The sequence below is a fragment of the Oncorhynchus clarkii genome, unplaced genomic scaffold, assembly GCF_045791955.1.
Source record: "Oncorhynchus clarkii lewisi isolate Uvic-CL-2024 unplaced genomic scaffold, UVic_Ocla_1.0 unplaced_contig_12887_pilon_pilon, whole genome shotgun sequence".
In the NCBI taxonomy this organism is placed as follows: Eukaryota; Metazoa; Chordata; class Actinopteri; order Salmoniformes; family Salmonidae; genus Oncorhynchus; species Oncorhynchus clarkii.
Genome location: NW_027259928.1, coordinates 1 through 20,107, shown reverse-complemented (window position 1 = coordinate 20,107; position 20,107 = coordinate 1). Strand labels below are relative to the sequence as shown.

Genomic DNA, 20,107 nt, shown 5'->3' with positions numbered 1-20,107 from the left:
GCAAACATATCCTCTATGGTGGTGTCATGACAGCCACTGCATCCTGCAAACATCTTCTGTATGGTGGTGTCATGACAGCCACTGCACCCTGCAAACATATCCTCTATGGTGGTGTCATGACAGCCACTGCACCCTGCAAACATCCCCTCTATGGTGGTGTCATGACAGCCACTGTACCCTGCAAACATCTTCTGTATGGTGGTGTCATGACAGCCACTGCACCCTGCAAACATATCCTCTATGGTGGTGTCATGACAGCCACTGCACCCTGCAAACATCCCCTCTATGGTGGTGTCATGACAGCCACTGCACCCTGCAAACATCTTCTGTATGGTGGTGTCATGACAGCCACTGTACCCTGCAAACATCTCCTCTATGGTGGTGTCATGACAGCCACTGCACCCTGCAAACATCCCCTCTATGGTGGTGTCATGACAGCCACTGTACCCTGCAAACATATCCTCTATGGTGGTGTCATGACAGCCACTGCATCCTGCAAACATCTTCTGTATGGTGGTGTCATGACAGCCACTGTACCCTGCAAACATATCCTCTATGGTGGTGTCATGACAGCCACTGTACCCTGCAAACATATTCTCTATGGTGGTGTCATGACAGCCACTGTACCCTGCAAACATATCCTCTATGGTGGTGTCATGACAGCCACTGCATCCTGTAAACATCTTCTGTATGGTGGTGTCATGACAGTCACTGCATCCTGCAAACATCTCCTCTATGGTGGTGTCATGACAGCCACTGCACCCTGCAAACATCTCCTCTATGGTGGTGTCATGACAGCCACTGCACCCTGCAAACATCCCCTCTATGGTGGTGTCATGACAGCCACTGCACCCTGCAAACATCCCCTCTATGGTGGTGTCATGACAGCCACTGCACCCTGCAAACATCTCCTCTATGGTGGTGTCATGACAGTCACTGCATCCTGCAAACATCTCCTCTATGGTGGTGTCATGACAGCCACTGCACCCTGCAAACATCCCCTCTATGGTGGTGTCATGACAGTTATAACATTTGAACAGCTAAAGATGACATTTGAGTGCAAGATGGCAGTTGAGACAGGATGCAGACCCCTTCATACTGCAAGAGTATAGCTCAACATCCTTTTATACTTTATGCAACCCTGTAGACCAGGACCAGGGGTCTTCAATCTTTTTTTGTCCAGGGACCCCCTCCCAGGCAAACCGGCGACCCAGGAACCCCCATCATACGTTAGCAAAACGTGTGCTGTCTTGTCTTTCATTAGGGGAATGATAATGGCAAGGAGAATTACAACAACAAAAAAATATGAATAGATTTGGTAGATAGTCAAAATAATGAAAAACTAAGAGCTGTTTAGCTGGTTAAACAAAGGCTAGCCATGTGTTGGCAAAGGTGAATGTCCAAGTCAAGAAAGCTTACCATCAGCACTTGCTGCACTGGTAGCCTTTTCAAAAGCCTATGTAGATACTCCAGTGACTGTAATTAGCTCCAAGGAGTGTAATTTGCTTAAATACTAGGAGTTGACAAATAAAGTAGATATTCTCTTCTTTTCTACTATAGGCATGTAATTGAAAATGTGTTTATTATATTGTTGCTAGCTATAGTCATAAAAATATCCTCGTCCCCAGGGGTGGATTGGCCATCTGGCATTTTTGCCAAATGCCAGATGGGCTGGTCCATTTTTTGCCTAGTGGGTCAAGTGGGTCTGTTTTTTTTTCTTTTCACAAAATGATTATTATCTAATAATGGGGGCCTGAAAATGGGCCGGTGTGTTAGAAATGCCAGGGCCAAGTTCTGGTCCCAGTCTGCCCCTGCTCTCCCTCTACAAGTAATCTTCCTGGTACGGGTGATGTACAGCTCTATAGCAGATGTGTTTACCTCCTGACGTATGCAGTGATCACTCACCTCTCTCCGAAGCCGGAGCCAGATCGATAAAGCTCCTGCATTTCTCACCTGGAACGAATGGAGAAAATGGAGTTTCACATCAAGCTGTAATACCTTGCATGGGTTCTTCAGGGCCACAATTCACTCAGAGTATCCTGTCTATACGACTTGATTTTCGTAATTTGGGGAAGTTCAAAAGTTCAAGAAGAGAAGCATTGCGTGCTTGGCATAGAAAAAGGGAAAAGCCCATAAGTGAAATAAGTCAAATAGAATTAAAGTTCGCTGGATTCTAGCCACAAGTCATTCAGAGTATCTATTAGCCTACTTGATAGTAACGTATAATCTATTTTAGGTGAGGTTCAACAGTTCAAGAAGAGACACACTGCGAGCTTGGCATACAGTAGAGATTAAATAGCAGCTTTAAGGCACACACAAGTCATTCAGATGATTTAGTCTACTTGATTGTACCCACTGGACAAGAACTGTCTGAATCAGTGTTGTTCCCACGTAATTTCAACAACAAAATATAAATGCGATGAAGTCATTTCAGCAACAAAACATCTATGTGGAAAACTGATTGGATTTGCAGAAAGTCATCAATGTAAGGGAATTTCAACTTTGACCCTAAATCCAATGTCATGGTGAAATGTTTTGTTAATCTCACGGGGAATTCACAATAGCTGACAACTCAACCAAATGTCAATCAAAACTAGACTTTGAAATGACATCAGTGTCCTGTGGGCTGTTCAAAAGAAGAAATGCCATTGTGTGCTTAGCATGAGCAAAGCCAAGAGCCAAAACTGCAAATCAAGAGGTCAGAAAAAAGCAAGATCATGAGAGAGTCACAATTAAATTTACTCCTGAGGTGCTGACCTGTTGTCCCCTCCACAACCACTGTGATTATTATTATTTGACCCTGCTGGTCATCTATGAACATTTGAACATCTTGGCCATGTACTGTTATAATCTCCACCCGTGCACAGCCAGAAGAGGACTGGCCACCCCTCATAGCCTGGTTCCTCTCTAGGTTTCTTCCTAGGTTCCTGCCTTTCTAGGGAGCTTTTCCTCGCCATCGTGCTTCTACATCTGCATTGCTTGCTGTTGGGGGTTTTAGGCTGGGTTTCTGTACAGCACTATGTGACATCAGCTGATGTAAAAAGGGCTTTATAAATACATTTGATTGATTACCTATCTAGTCTAATGCATCGGTAGAAGCTATTCTAGGGGACATGTGGGTGGTTAAAAGTTCAACCATTGCGTCCTTTGCATGAGAAAAGGCACAGCGTGGTCAAGTACAAGCAGCCGGAGGTCACAGAGGTCAACGACTTGACCATCCTCACAGAGCTTCCAGTTCAATCCTTCCCAAATGACATCCTTCTGGCACTTCTTCTTCCTGGACATTACTGGGACCTTCAGGGACCCCATAAGACCTTATGTCCCTTGATCAAGACGTGATAACATGATGCACTTTTTCCTCCCTCCTTTCCTCCCCTCTTCCAGGCGTGATTTATTCTTTCCGTCCACTGTCGCTTGTAGCAGCCCTCTGCAGCTGCTGGATTTGTCGTAAATCTAACGCTTAATCAGGTATCAGGAAGATGGTGACAGCTGTTTAGAGGAAAAACTCATCAAGGGCCGTTATGTAATCCTCATTAGTCAACTCAACTGTGTGTGTGTGTGTGTGTGTGTGTGTGTGTGTGTGTGCGTGCGTGCGTGTGCGTGCGTGTGTGTGTGCACGCCTGTGTGTTTGTACAGTCCCAGACCCAGGCCTGACGAGACAACACGTTCCCAGTATTTATTCTCACATAAACTCTGACGCTTTATTTCTGTTCTTAATGTCTCTTTAATATGCCATCACCAGACCAGGTCTACTGTCTCCAACCAGAGGCTAGAGGCTAGACATGTAGGGCGAGAGACTGCTACTGTAGACTATTAGTACCCTATAGACCTGTATGGAGAGAGACTGCTACTGTAGACTATTAGTACCCTATAGACCTGTAGGGAGAGAGACTGCTACTGTAGACTATTAGTACCCTATAGACATGTAGGGAGAGAGACTGCTACTGTAGACTATTAGTACCCTATAGATCTGTATGGAGAGAGACTGCTACTGTAGACTATTAGTACCCTATATACCTGTAGGGAGAGAGACTGCTACTGTAGACTATTAGTACCCTATAGACCTGTAGGGAGAGAGACTGCTACTGTTGACTATTAGTACCCTATAGACCTGTAGGGAGAGAGACTGCTACTGTAGACTATTAGTACCCTATAGACCTGTATGGAGAGAGACTGCTACTGTAGACTATTAGTACCCTATAGACATGTAGGAGAGAGACTGCTACTGTAGACTATTAGTACCCTATAGACCTGTAGGGAGAGAGACTGCTACTGTAGACTATTAGTACCCTATAGACCTGTAGGGAGAGAGACTGCTACTGTAGACTATTAGTACCCTATAGACCTGTAGGGAGAGAGACTGCTACTGTAGACTATTAGTACCCTATAGACCTGTAGGGAGAGAGACTGCTACTGTAGACTATTAGTACCCTATAGACCTGTAGGGAGAGAGACTGCTACTGTAGACTATTAGTACCCTATAGACCTGTAGGGAGAGAGACTGCTACTGTAGACTATTAGTACCCTATAGACCTGTAGGGAGAGAGACTGCTACTGTAGACTATTAGTACCCTATAGACCTGTATGGAGAGAGACTGCTACTGTAGACTATTAGTACCCTATAGACCTGTATGGAGAGAGACTGCTACTGTAGACTATTAGTACCCTATAGACCTGTATGGAGAGAGACTGCTACTGTAGACTATTAGTACCCTATAGACATGTAGGGAGAGAGACTGCTACTGTAGACTATTAGTACCCTATAGACCTGTAGGGAGAGAGACTGCTACTGTAGACTATTAGTACCCTATAGACCTGTAGGGAGAGAGACTGCTACTGTAGACTATTAGTACCCTATAGACCTGTAGGGAGAGAGACTGCTACTGTAGACTATTAGTACCCTATAGACCTGTAGGGAGAGAGACTGCTACTGTAGACTATTAGTACCCTATAGACCTGTAGGGAGAGAGACTGCTACTGTAGACTATTAGTACCCTATAGACCTGTAGGGAGAGAGACTGCTACTGTATACTATTAGTACCCTATAGACCTGTAGGGAGAGAGACTGCTACTGTAGACTATTAGTACCCTATAGACCTGTATGGAGAGAGACTGCTACTGTAGACTATTAGTACCCTATAGACCTGTAGGGAGAGAGACTGCTACTGTAGACTATTAGTACCCTATAGACCTGTAGGGAGAGAGACTGCTACTGTAGACTATTAGTACCCTATAGACCTGTAGGGAGAGAGACTGCTACTGTAGACTATTACTCCCCTCTAGACCTGTAGGGAGAGAGACTGCTACTGTAGACTATTAGTACCCTATAGACCTGTATGGAGAGAGACTGCTACTGTAGACTATTAGTACCATATAGACCTGTAGGGAGAGAGACTGCTACTGTAGACTATTAGTACCCTATAGACCTGTAGGGAGAGAGACTGCTACTGTAGACTATTAATACCCTATAGACCTGTAAGAATAGAGACTGCTAGGGTAGACTATTAGTACCCTATAGACCTGTAGGAAGAGAGACTGCTAGGGTAGACTATTAGTATCCTATAGACCTGTATGAAGAGAGACTGCTAGGGTAGATTATTAGTACTCTATAGACCTGTAAGAAGGGAGACTGCTAGGGTAGATTATTAGTACCCTATAGACCTGTACTGCTACTGTAGACTATTAGTACTATAGACCTGTAGGGAGAGAGACTGCTACTGTAGACCATTAGTACTATAGACCTGTAGGGCTAGAGACTATTAGTACCCTATAGACCTGTAAGAAGAGAGACTGCTAGGGTAGACTATTAATACCCTATAGACCTGTAAGAATAGAGACTGCTAGGGTAGATTATTCAAGAGAAATGCTAGGGTAGATTATTAGTACCCTATAGACCTGTAAGAAGGAACTACTAGGGTAGGTTTGGTGCCCTAAGACCGTAAGAAGAGAAATGCTAGGGTGAAGTACTATAGACCTGTAAGAAGAGAGACTGCTAGGGTAGATTATTAGTACCCCTGTATAGAGTCCGTAAGAGAAATGCTAGGGTGAAGTACTAGCAGAGCCAGTGGGACCCTTTCTAAAAGCACTAAGCTCATGTCCTCTAAACTTCTTACCAAGGGTTCACTGTACCGTAACTTGGAAACTCCCATCCTATGTTCCAATGATTCTAATGCCGGGATAAACTGCTCTTTAGGCTATTCAATAGACAACTCGTTATTCAAGATGCCATTTTTGACAAATGGCATCTGCCTACATAAACTGGGGGTAATTACCCTAAAAAACTCATAACTTTGTAAATATCCTTAGCTTGCAGTTTTAGATAATATGTATGTATATGTCCCATCTGGAGACTGACGCTTAGTTACTATGGTGACACAAGATGATGACACATGAGAATGGCTCTCATAGTGACACAACTAAGGAATTATAGCAAGGACTGCAGAGTTTAATAGCTGCAATTATACATAACTCTCTGTGTGTGTGTGTGTGTGTGTGTGTGTGTGTGTGTGTGTGTGTGTGTGTGTGTGTGTGTGTGTGTGTGTGTGTGTGTGTTGTGTGTAACAATCCTTTATAGACCCTTGTCTATCTCTGAATGTATAGGTATTATTTTTTTTGAATGGCAAGAATGCCTACTTAGAAACCGGTATTGATTGAATAGTTTGAACACACACACACACACACACACACACACACACACACACACACACACACACACACACACACACACACACACACACACACACACACACACACACACACACACACACACACACACACACACCTGCAAACCTCCTTCCTGTAAATATCCATTTAATTTTAGCCTTTACACTCCAGAGACCTCACTATAATTAATTGACAACAAGACCGGACAACGTCATTAACAACAAAACCTCATCACCTCACCTTCATCATGGATATTCTCCGCACAGGAGAACCAGATCCCGGTGTGGAACTGTCTGAATAGGAACCGGTCGTCCCCCGTTTCCCAACTGTACACCACTACTTTGGGGTCCGTCTCGTTCACTCCGTAATCGATGCAGTTGTGGGTGCGAAGTTTGGTCACTTCGGCTTGGGGACGCGCTGCGTGCCGACGCACCAGTATGTTGTGATGAAAGCAGTTATTGAGAAAAATAGTGCTAAAAGATTCATACTAACGGACAGCAGTGCCCTGCACTTGCGAGTGGTCTTCATTGTCCAAAGATATCTGCACTTATTAGATAACTCACTCACTCACCATCCATCCAATATGAATCAAAACAGGTAATGAAAAACTGGTCAAACTCCACCGAAAATAAGCTTCAACTGATGTGCAACTTGTCGGCAATAAAATACATAATTTGGCACTCCAACCCGTTGAATTGAAATGACTCTCCCTACCCGATTTGAGGGACGGCAAAATCTGAGTTTGAATTCAGCTTCAATCCACCATTATCATCTGTTCGAGTCGTTAGCCATTAGATCATTTTCACACGAAGTGCCCTGAAATGACCCTCATCCGTTCACTGAAGGATTGTCACGTCAAAAGATTTGAAGAGCTTGTTCACACAAATCTGTGGGATTTGTATCGGTGATGCTCGCCTTCAATCTGTGATGAGCTGCTCTCTCTCTCTCTCTCTCTCTCTCTCTCTCTCTCTCCCTCTCTCTATTTTTTCCCTCTCTCAGAGATGAGATTACAGTTCATTGATATTTAATTTTGTGTGAGCAATAATCAAGCCATAGCATCAGACTGGGAATAGGATCAATGCTATTTCTTATATTTCAGAACAATACTTGGACTGTTTGACTGAGCCTGTCTGGGGTGGAGTGCCAGATGGGTAGGACTAGCACTTTTGGGACTATTCCATTGGCAATGACAAAATGATCAAGTCCAAACAACATACAAGACAAGCCTATCATAAAGACTATCTAGGTGGCCATTGTTCAGTGTTACCATTAAGACGTCAACTAGTTAAGTGTTGCCATAAAGTCCATCTATAATGTTCTGCAAGGACGGCTCTGTTCTAATTGAAGGGCCACGTCGACAGCAACTGGGTAATCACTCAAACGTTAACTGAGATTCTCCCTCTCCCTCTGACAGTGTAAAAGCTGAACACACCATCACAGCTTATTGTGAAATAGACACAAATTACTTATTGGACACGAACAAGTCCACTGTGTGTATTAGATGATTTTCTTTCGTCATAATGCATCCTCCTTCCTTTTTTCGTGTGCCTGTCACAAATGTCCAATAAGCAATTTGTTTTCCCAATAATCTGGGATACTGGGTTTGGTAGAGGCGGTGGCACAGCGGCTCTTCTCACGCTTGAGAGACAGCACGCTCACATGAGACTCTGATTGGATAAGCTACAACAGAAAGCCAGGATACTTCACCCAAAATGTGTGTGTGTGTGTGTGTATGACATTGGTGGGACACAACAGTTCTTCTGATACATGTGTGATCATGAAGCATCCCCACTGACGACAGAGGGAGATATCTAGATTGCAGTACTCATTACAGACTCTTTACAGTAGTTGTAACAGACAGACAAATAGAAGGAAACATGGATTGGGGTTAGGGTGGAGTACACAGGAGGCTGCTGAGGGGAGGACAGCTCATAATGGCTGAAAGAGCAAATGGAATGGCATAAAACACCTGGAAACCACGTGTTTAATATATCTGATACTATTCCACTCCAGCCATTACCATAAGACCGTCCTCCCCAATTAAGGTGCCACCAACCTCCTGTGGTGGAGTAAATGTTTAGACAGTCAGTGACAGGTTTGTACATAGCCTATATTTAGTTATCACTGTAGGTCCTAGCCACGCCCACTGGTTCAAAGAACTCGTCATTCTTTCCATACAGAACTGATTTGGTTAGTATTCCATCCCATCAGTGACCCTACTCCCCTTGTATGGGAGGCAGCTGGACTCAACTGGGCCATTGTTGTATAACCCATATTCCATACATTCTGCTTACTTAACATGTCTAGGGCATACGTTGAAATGGAACATGTATTGGCCAATTGTATGTGTCAGTTAGGACGGGTTCATATTTCGATTGCGCTCACATGTACTGCACATAAAACAAGACAAAAATGCTTTCTTACAGGTTTGGCTCTAAGCTTTGATACACATTTTCAAGAAAGATAGAAATGGTCCACGCACACACGCACACGCACGCACGCACGCACGCACACACACACACACAGTTGACTGATAAAACAGGAAATCAAAATGTCCTAGACACGAAAAAATATCAATCATCAACACATGCAAAGCTTAAATATACTGCAAAATGGATACATTGATGCAGGGGAGATCAGGCAATGAAATATGATGATTCGGTTGAATAATGCTCAGTCCATGTCAACAGCTGTCAACCCTGAGACCTCACGTTAAATACCAATGCCATTTATAGCCCAACAAATGGACACACACACATACAAAAGAGCTTAAATGGTCGCCGTTATGTTACGCAGGAGTGTCTATGACAAGCGAATTACTGCATAGAGATCATGACATTTTTTGATCCACCAGCCCTGGCTTTATTTTTAAAGCACATGTGTTTCCAAAGAGGTAAGAGGAGCAACATCGTAAGCACGGATATGATATGTGTCCCAAATGGCACCCTATTCCCTACATAGCCCTATGGGCCCTGGTCAAAAGCAGTGCACGATATGGGGAATAGATTGCCCTTTGGTTCACAGCCATAAACATGGGGCTTCACTTGTGTTTGGAGGCTGGTGACTTCAGTTTGAAGCTGATAGATGGAGGGGAATTAGTCTCTCAACAGATAGAGACTAAGGATTAGTATAATCTGCACTTTACAGACCCTCGAAATCAAACTGTCTGACTGGGTGTGCAGGGCGCTTTAGAATCAGCTTCTAGAACAGTGTTTGTTTGTCACAGGCTGATTGTTGAGTTCAAATCAAATTGTATTTGTCACATGGGCCAAATACAAACAGGTGTAGACCTTACAGTGAAATGATTAGTTACAAGCCCCTAACCAATAATGCTTTATTGAAATTGAAAATAAAAGTAACAAATTAACCAGCAGCAGTAAAATAACAAGGAAGGCTATATACAGAGTCAATGTGCGGAGGCACCGGTTAGTTGGGGTGATATGTACATGTAGATAGAGTTAACTATGGATAGATTATAAACAGAGAGTAGCAGCAGCGTAAAAGAGGGATCTGGGTAGCCCTTCAGGAGCCTTATGGCTTGGGAGTAGAAGCTGTTTAAGAAGCCTCTTGGACCTCGACTCGACGCTCCGGTACCGCTTGCTGTGTGGTAGCAGAGAGAACAGTCTATGACTGGGGTGGATGGAGTCTTTGACAATTTTTAGGGCCTTCCTCTGACACCACCTGATACAGAGGTCCTGGATGGCAGGATTCTTGCCCACAGTGATGAACTGGGCTGTACGCACTAATCCTTGTAGTGCCTTGCGGTCGGAGACCGAGCAGTTGCCATACCAGGCAGTGATGCAACCAGCCAGTCACCATGCTCTCGATGGTGCAGCTGTAGAACCTTGAGGATCTGAGGACCCATGCCAAATCTTTTTAGTTTCCTGAGGGGGAACAGGCTTTGTCGTTCCCTCTTCACGACTGTCTTAGTGTGTTTGGACCATGTTAGTTTGTTGTGGACAACAAGGAATTTGAAGCTCTCAACCTGTTCCACTACAGCCCCGTGTATGAGAATGGGGGCGTGCTCAGTCCTTTTCCTGTAGTCCACAATCATCTCCTTTGATCACGTTGAGGGAGAGGTTGTTGTCCTGGCACCACCCGGCCAGGTTTCTGACCTCCTCCCTATAGACTCTCATCGTTGTCGCTGATCAGTTGTGTTTTGATGGGATTGTGTATGTGCTGTGGGACATTGAGTGTGAGAGTGGAAATTACAATTGTTTTTGTGGTAGTTATTTTTCCAATATTGAATGCAGATCCATATTGCTCACTGCCCAGTGAAGCGACTGATTTGATCAAGTCCCTTTGAAGTAAATTACCAGGCTCCTGAGTGGCGCAGCGGTCTAAAGCACTGCATCTTAGTGCAAGAGGTGTCACTACAGTCCCTGGTTTGAATCCAGGCTGTATCACATCTGGCCGTTTTGGGATTCCCATAGGGTGGTGCACAATTGACCCAGCGTCGTCCGGGTTTGGCCGTCGTTGTAAATAAGAATTTGTTCTTAACTTGCCTAGTTAAATAAAAGGTTAAAAATAAATACAAAATGAGGATGAGATGAACCAGCCAGACCATTAAGACCGGATACCAGGAAACACAGTCGATACAGGAATCAGCTACACTATGAACCAGACAGCTGCCCTTTGACCCCTAGCTTATCTGTGTGAATGAGGATGTTCTCTATGTACCATAGAAGGGCCAGAATGCTAGTATTCTAATTCCTAGTTCTATGGTTCACACTTCCACTAGTCATAGGCTCGCTTGCCAGGGACAAAAAATTGGAATATGGTGTCCGTCTACACAGACCAGAGAAATGGAAGGATGAATGATTCTCTGGTATTGCTGATCTATTTGACACATTTATATGACATAGAAACCCATACAAAAACAAGAATGAGGGAAACATAAAATACATAGCTGGTGAATAAGGTTGTCTTGACATACTTTATATGCATAGCATTGAGAAACAAATCAGTCAGACTAAATCAATCAATTACGTTCCCTTTTGTTACAGTAAGTACAAGTGTTAACATCAGGAACAGACTAGAGTAGGCGAGTGAAAGAACAGTGATGAGGGGTTTCGGGGTAAGTAGTACAAAATGCCAGATGGTACGACAACAGATATGTGGAAAATGTAGTCAGTTGACGAGACTATGTAAAAGATGTGTTAGAAAAAAAGAAAGGTTTTGTTTAATACAATAACAGCATTTTTCATTGAACTTCCAGTCTTTCTGTATTCACAAGGAAAACAGTAGCACTACGAGGATAGATTGACAGTTACATCAGAACATTATTTAAACGAATCATTATTTAGGGGAAATTTTATGGAAAAAATAAACTATAGGACGTTATCAAGCACATAAAAATATTTTAAGCGTCTCGAGCAGTAATCATTGACCAAACTACTACAGTAGCTACATGCCTTACCACAGACAGACAAACAAGGAAACCAATTCTAATCATTAGCCAAATTATTATTATAAAAGGTGAGATGGAATGTAAGAACTGTGATAAATATCTGAGGATGCCTGGTCCCAGATCTGTTTGTGCTGTATAAGCCAACTCCTACGGTCATTGTCAAGGCATGAAAAACTGATCTGGGACCAGGCTACAACTGAGGTGCAGTAAGGCTTTTCCAGTATGGGGGAGAAGTTCATGTCAATCACAATTTTAGGGAAGCAAAATTCCGGGAAACTTAAAGCAGGAATGATAATAACTTAGAGGATTTGAAACCATCATAGGTCATACGTGGGGAAAGGAAATGTTACTAGGTCCCTGTAGAGGATTTGAAACCATCATAGGTCATACGTGGGGAAAGGAAATGTTACTAGGTCCCTGTATTAATACAGGAATGTCTCTCTCTTTCCTTCTCATCCCGCTCTCCTTTCACGTCCTTCACTTTGGTCGCCTCGTAAACCAGACGTATCGTGAAGTGAAATAGAACGGTGGGCATATCGGTCTGGGCCACGGTGGGATGATCACTTTGGTCCCGGGACTGGGACATCAAGCGGCGCTCCACAGCCCAGCTCCTCCAAGTGGTCCATGAACACCTGTAGACTGACGTTGGTGAGGATGGGGCTTCTGTCTCCTAGAGAATGAGAAGACAGAAATGTGATGAGTATGGTGAAAGTGACTACAAAGCTTCCTTCAGTTGGATCAGATTGAAATGGCCAGGGAGAAGCTATACAGATGGTACATGAAGCTCTACCACTTGTAAGACTAGAATTCCTTTAAGAAAAATACAATTGACTCCCCATGATGAAACTCCAGCCTTGACATCATCCATTTCCAAATCAGGTCCACAGCTGTTATTGTACATACAAACTGGTTCTCAGTTTCCGTTTTGAAGAATGAATGAACATTGTATTACCTGTCCCCAGGAGTAGAGGTTGTTGTGTGTCTGGGAGGGGTTGACCTTGGACAGGAGGAAGCGAGCCTGGGAGCCTCCGTGCTCTGTGTCGATGTACCGGGGCATGGGGAACCGGGTCTGCAGGATCTCCTGGGCGTCATCCACAGGTGCTACCAGTAGATGCTTGAAGTTCTCGTACTCCGGCTGCTCCTGGTAACCCGCCTTACGCCACTGGGCGATGGTCTGGTGGAGAGAGAGAGATAAAACAGGGTTATAGTCATGGTAGGATGTGTTTTGGTGTTAGTTATATAGGCCAGGGTTATTGTCATGGTAGGATGTTGTGTGTTGGTGTTAGTTGTATAGGCCAGGTTGTTGTCATGGTAGGATGTTGTGTGTTGGCGTTAGTTGTATAGGCCAGGGTTATTGTCATGGTAGGATGTTGTGTGTTGGTGTTAGTTGTATAGGCCAGGTTGTTGTCATGGTTATTGTCATGGTAGGATGTTGTGTGTTGGTGTTAGTTGTATAGGCCAGGGTTATTGTTATGGTAGGATGTTTTGTGTTGATGTTAGTTGTATAGGCCAGGGTTATTGTTATGGTTATTGTCATGGTATGATGTTGTGTTGGTGTTAGTTGTATAGACCAGGGCTATTGTCATGGTAGGATGTTGTGTGTTGGTGTTAGTTATATAGGCCAGGGTTATTGTCATGGTAGGATGTTGTGTGTTGGTGTCAGATGTATAGACCAGGGTTATTGTCATGTTAAGATGTTGTGTGTTGGTGTTAGTTGTATAGACCAGGGCTATAGTCATGGTAGGATGTGTGTTGGTGTTAGTTATATAGGCCATTGTTATTGTCATGTTAAGATGTTGTGTGTTGGTGTTAGTTGTATAGGCCAGGGTTATTGTCATGGTAGGATGTGTTTTGGTGTTAGTTATATAGGCCAGGGTTATTGTCATGGTAGGGTGTTGGTGTTAGTTATATAGGCCAGGGTTATTGTCATGGTAGGATGTTGTGTGTTAGTTGTATAGGCCAGGGTTATTGTCATGGTAGGATGTGTTTTGGTGTTAGTTATATAGGCCAGGGTTATTGTCATGGTAGGGCGTTGGTGTTAGTTGTATAGGCCAGGGTTATAGTCATGGTAGGATGTTGTGTGTTGGTGTTAGTTGTATACACCAGGGTTATTGTCATGGTAGGATGTGTTTTGGTGTTAGTTATATAGGCCAGGGTTATTGTCATGGTAGGGTGTTGGTGTTAGTTGTATAGGCCAGGGTTATAGTCATGGTAGGATGTTGTGTGTTGGTGTTAGTTATATACACCAGGGTTATTGTCATGGTAGGGTGTTGGTGTTAGTTGTGCCAGCTGTTTGTCAGCTAATCTCTTTTTTGTCTTTTGTGAGAAAATTCTCTTAACATGTTGAGAACAGAAAATGACAGGGCATTGTGAATGAATGAACATAATGAATCTACTAATATGTATCCCATTTCTTCAAACCCATCACATCAGTCAGGTACACACACACACACACACACACACACACACACACACACACACACACACACACACACACACACACACACACACACACACACACACACACACACACACACACACACACACACACAGTTTCTTGTTGTAATATTGATAGTGATTTACATTGTTGTTTATGCTCTACATGATGATGTTCAGTTTGAGATGCTAGGAAATAATAATAATTAGTAGTGGTGTTCCAGCTACTAATAACTAGCTTTAGACCACCAGCCCCGTTGTTTTCCTGTGTGACCTCTCACCTCTCCATGGTAGATGACCAGCTGGAAGAAGGTGTCCATGAGGAGGATCCGGTCTGGGAGAATACTGCCACTGTCCAGGAGAACAGGCTGTAGAACAGACAGACACAACAGGATAAGTCTCACATCCATTTTCTTACAGAGAAAGGTAGTGTGGAACTCATTGAGCATGTGAATATTTGACTAAACTAATTAGTTCTTAGGGAAATGTGACCTAATTATCTAATATATAGACTGGTTTTATAACAGAGTAGATTGGGAAACAAATCATTTAGAGAGTTGATTAGAATTAAATTCAATATTTAATATTTGATTGGCCGCATACACGTTTTGCAGATGTTACTGCAGGTGCAGTGAAATGCTTATGTTTCTAGCTCCAACAGTGCAGTAATACCTAACAATACACACAAATGCAAAAAAAATGTATTAAGAAATTAAGAAACGTCAGTAAGAAATAACATTCAGAAAAAAAAAATACTGCAAAGTTTCCTAGGAGCTAGAAACTGGTCGACCGTGTTTTTCGTCGCCATCTAGTACACAATATAGATCGAGAGTGTGTAATTAGAGTGTGTCATTAGTGTGTGTCCATAGTATTTGGTAAGAGTCTGACCTCTGGTGGTCCGTGGAACGAGTAAGAGTACAGGATGGGCTGGATCATGATGAGAGACTGGGTCAGGTCCTGGCGGACAAAGTGGTGTCTGTAGTAGGAACACTCATCTGGGCTGTTGTTGAACACCTGCAGGAACGGCGACCTCCGCAGGTGGAACATAAACTAGAGGGAGAACAGAGACATTATTCTAACGATTATAATGAAATAATATATCTTTTTTTTAACTAAAAAAAATCCTATCAAATGATATACATATTTTTTTTTACATTTGGGATATTGCTTCTTGCATCATCAAATGTTCCTGTACATATCCCATCGAGGTCAACTAAACTAAGTGGAAGTTATGAGTTGTGATTATCTGTGCAATGGGAATATTCAAGATGAATAAAGTTAACGTTCAGTTTAGAGTGATTAACACAATGTTTAGAAGATTTATATATTTTCCACTTCTGTAATAAACATGACTTTTCAGTGTTCTGTTTGTGACACTCGGGTTGATGGCCACTAGACACAGTGCTGTGTGTTATGGATTAAACTCCTGTCTGTTGACAGTGATTGACTCTAGACTAGAGGTACAAGGACACACTATTGTGTGATTCTGTAGCAACTGACAAAGTCACTGCCTTTTGTTTCAACGTCATACAAGCCTCTGGCCGGTGTTAAGTTGTCAGACAAGGCCAATTACACCGTTCTCTGCTTCTGTGCTGGGTGGTGATAGGATATAGCCAGCCGGTGACTACTTTTTCAAGTACATATATCCCATTTGACATAAATATTATTTTTTGCTAAAGTTAGAGGTAAGCACTCAAGTAATCATTCAGATCTCGATGAGCTAGTTAAATCTATTCCACTTCACCTCTATTAGGAGGACTTGTAATTGAAGGGCTCTTATTAAATAGCTCATATAGTTCCAGAGTGTACCACTAGGTGTCAGTCTTACCTGTGGGTAGAGTGAGAGAGACTCCGAGAGCTTGAAGGAGGTGGGGTCATCTTTGTTGAACTGACCGAATTTCTGACACTGTAACCAAGGAGACAAGACAAACGTCAGCGTCTTGAACTAAGGCAATCAACACATACCTTCAGGACTTCAGTCAAGTGCTGTTAGTTTAGGTATCCAACACAACTTCCCGAAACATCACAGAGGGATTTAAAAACTGTCAGCAAATTAGTATTCGTGTTATTCTGCTTCACATTCCAGACAACTCCTTTCTACATTCTTCTACAATGAATAAGAACAAAGAGACACAAGAATACAAAGGATTCTTCTATCCACAATCACCCACAAGTCCTACATACATTCAGCTATGTGAAGAACAACAGGCTACTCTCTTGGAATAGCCAAGGTGGGACCAATGCCCAATGACATTACAAAGCCTGTCACACATTGGTCAGCCTAGCTGTCACTCACCAGGCGAATGAGCTGTCTGTCCAGCCAGCGCAGGACGTCCGGCCCCTCTTCCGACTCGGCCCTGAACACGCCCAGCCTGGCCATGATGACCGCCGACGCCTCCTGGTCGAAGGACGACTCGATGTGCTGGATCTGGGACTGGGCGTCGGCCCAACTGGATGGAGGGAGAAAGAGGGAGTGGACAGGTTAGGGGCAGGGCGAGACTGACGCACGTGTGCGTAAGCACAAATCTAGGCTGCACGTCCACTTCCAGTCATTTAACAGGGCAGGGCGAATGTCAACCTCCTCATTTGTACGGCCAATATTGACTCACTGATTAAAGACAATGTGAGAAATACGACGTGTACAACATATAGAGTCTTGCATATATATATTGTAAGGGCTGTCAGTTCAGTCACACTTCAGTCAAGAACGATGTAGCAGTTCTGCAAACCCACTTCCTGTTTACTGTTTCAAAGCGAGAGAGAAGACTTACTTCCTGGCGACGGTGGTAACCCTGATTCTCCTCTGGGTGTTGGAGTGTTGGTACTGGGTGACAAACTGGACCGCTCCTCTACCACCCTGAGGAATTGGGGCATTGTGCTGCAGAGAGAAAATATAACTACAATAGTTAGGATAGGAGTACATTTAATATTGCTAAACATCCTGCTTGAATACTCAAAACCACGTCCTAAGGAATCACTGAGGTGTGAATAATGAATTGTCACATTACATTGGTTTGGTCGACCCAAATCAATGACTACTTTGAGTAAGAATGAAATGAGGAACAAGTGTTTGATCAAAGGGAAGTGTGTTCACCTGATTGACGACCTCGAAGTACAAGGCCAACGTCGTGGAGGGACTGAGACTGCAGATTTTCCACTGCGTTGTTCCTCCAACACCGACCTCCTGTAACAGAGACAAAGGGCCATTGAAGTCAATGAAAAACAGCTTCCCAATTCACTTCCAGAGAGGAAAATGCTATTAGAATAGAAGGTTGAATAAATCACGCAAAACATTCCTGAAATTCTGGAAAAGCTGGGAATTTTGGGACCGTTTCTGGATGATTATTCTTTAACCCTGTTTGGATTATGTATGGGCCTGAAAGACTCACGTTCTCTGATATACACGGACCCTTAGTGTTGAGGGAGACACAGGGCCCGATGGCCCCCGATACCTTCAGCTCCCTGGACGCCTTGACTTCCAGCGTGCCTCCGAAGGCCATGCGGAACTCTCCGTTGTGGTCCTTACTGAAGACCCTCTGGAAGGTCTGCTTGAACAGAGAGGTGTTGAAGGAGTCGCCCATCGCTATGTGACCTCTGTTCAGAGGGACGGAAACCGGGAGGAAAAAAAACATGAATATTCAGCAGCATAATTCGAATATAAATACAAAAATGAAAAAAGTCAATGAGCTAGTGAGGATGAAGTCTCTGGAAAAGTCATTCTATCGAATGTAGAGGAATTGTACTTCTTATTCAGATAAAATAAAAGCTTCTGTAGACAGTTCTCAAATCACCAGGGACATGAGGGATTCAGCACAACTAGGGGAAATCAGGTGAAGATAGGATACAGGTCAGTCGTAGGTCGTCTGAGACTGGTACTAACCCAGTGAGGTTGGATAAACATTTCATCTCTAGAAGTCCGGTCTGATCCAAGGCACAGGCGTAGATGTCAATACTGTGGCCGTTCACTGCCGCACGGTTCGCCAAGGCGTCGTAGTACTGAATAAAACAAAACAAGGGAACCGTCTGCAACATATACAAACAGTGCTGGGTAGCACCTTGAGAACTCTTTGGAGCACCGGTTTCCATGAACATACCTCAACAGAAGAGGTATGGAGAGAGAAGAGAGCGCAAACTTGAGCGAAATATTTGACACATCGTGAGAGCTTGACGTGAGTGAAAGAAAAATAATTAAGCTAAACTATATTAAGACAAAAATCGCTTAAGTTGTTTCATCCATTCTAGCTCTAAAAACTAGCGTAGTCTTAAAGATGGAATCCGCAGTGGAGGGAAGCCGCTAGCCGCCCCAACACCATTGTTATTGTTTTTGTTGCCGAGCTAAGGAGTGTCGCACAGCATGGTAAAACAAAATTGCACCAGTGGAGGCTGCAAAGGGGAGGACGGCTCATAATAATGTCTGGAATAGAGAGAAGGGAATGGCATCAAACACATGGAAACCATTTGTTGATGTATTTGATAACATTCTACCTATAAAAGTTCCAGCCATTACCACGAGCCCGTCCTCCCCAATTAAGGTGCCACCAACCTCCTGTGAATTGCACCACGTATTGTGTTCTATCGAGCGTGCAATGACACCCGAGAAAAATACGTGTTCGTAGTTTCCAGTAACAACTGTTGTTGTTGTAATATCGCAAAAGGATGTGGCAGTTCCACCAATTAAGGATTCCAGCTTTAACTCTTAAAAACTAGCCCACTAAGGACAAACAGAGACAAAACAACGACTTGTACAAGATATAACTAACCCACATACAAGTTCTCTTTTTCACAGTGTCCATGTACGACATGGACAATAAAACTTCCATTCTGCGCTATCCATTCTGCCCTATCCATTCTGCCCTATCCATTCTGCCCTATCCATTCTGCCCTATCCATTCTGCCCTATCCATTCTGCCCTATCCATTCTGCCCTATCCATTCTGCCCTATCCATTCTGCTCTATCCATTCTGCTCTATCCATTCTGCTCTATCCATTCTGCTCTATCCATTCTGCCCTATCCATTCTGCCCTATCCATTCTGCCCTATCCATTCTGCCCTATCCATTCTGCCCTATCCATTCTGCCCTATCCATTCTGCGCTATCCATTCTGCGCTATCCATTCTGCCCTATCCATTCTGCCCTATCCATTCTGCGCTATCCATTCTGCTCTATCCATTCTGCCCTATCCATTCTGCCCTATCCATTCTGCCCTATCCATTCTGCCCTATCCATTCTGCCCTATCCATTCTGCCCTATCCATTCTGCCCTATCCATTCTGCCCTATCCATTCTGCGCTATCCATTCTGTTATTCTTGGACTGACCTTGGTGGCTTTCTTCAGATGCCGTGCGTTGTCCTTGGTGATGTCATGCCAGGAGCGGATGGGGGTCTTGAGTTCGTCTCCCACCACCATCCCGGGGCCCTGGGTGGGGGGTCCGCCCATGAACATCATCACACGGGCCCCTGTGTTGGGAAACGTACCCTGGGGGTGGAAAGACGGTGGCTATGGTCAGTATGGTCAAGATTTGATTTATTTATTTTAGTAATTCAACCATGGTATCAAACATGGCATTTCTGACTGAGATGTGACTGCCAACACAGAAGC

General features: G+C 43.7%; 1 protein-coding gene across 1 annotated transcript; it reads right to left on the bottom strand.

Annotated features, from left to right (window-relative positions):
• Nucleotides 1–12,986: 12,986 nt before the first annotated feature.
• LOC139401001 (protein transport protein Sec23A-like) lies at nt 12,987–20,003 on the bottom strand. Its single transcript, XM_071145525.1, has 10 exons — nt 19,826–20,003; nt 18,390–18,505; nt 17,899–18,103; nt 17,604–17,693; nt 17,281–17,387; nt 16,806–16,959; nt 16,338–16,415; nt 15,398–15,559; nt 14,791–14,877; nt 12,987–13,247 (listed from the first exon to the last, which is right to left on the bottom strand). The coding sequence occupies exons 1-10, from the start codon at nt 19,952–19,954 to the stop codon at nt 12,987–12,989; spliced, it is 1,389 nt and encodes a 462-aa protein (XP_071001626.1). The 5' UTR covers nt 19,955–20,003.
• Nucleotides 20,004–20,107: the final 104 nt, after the last annotated feature.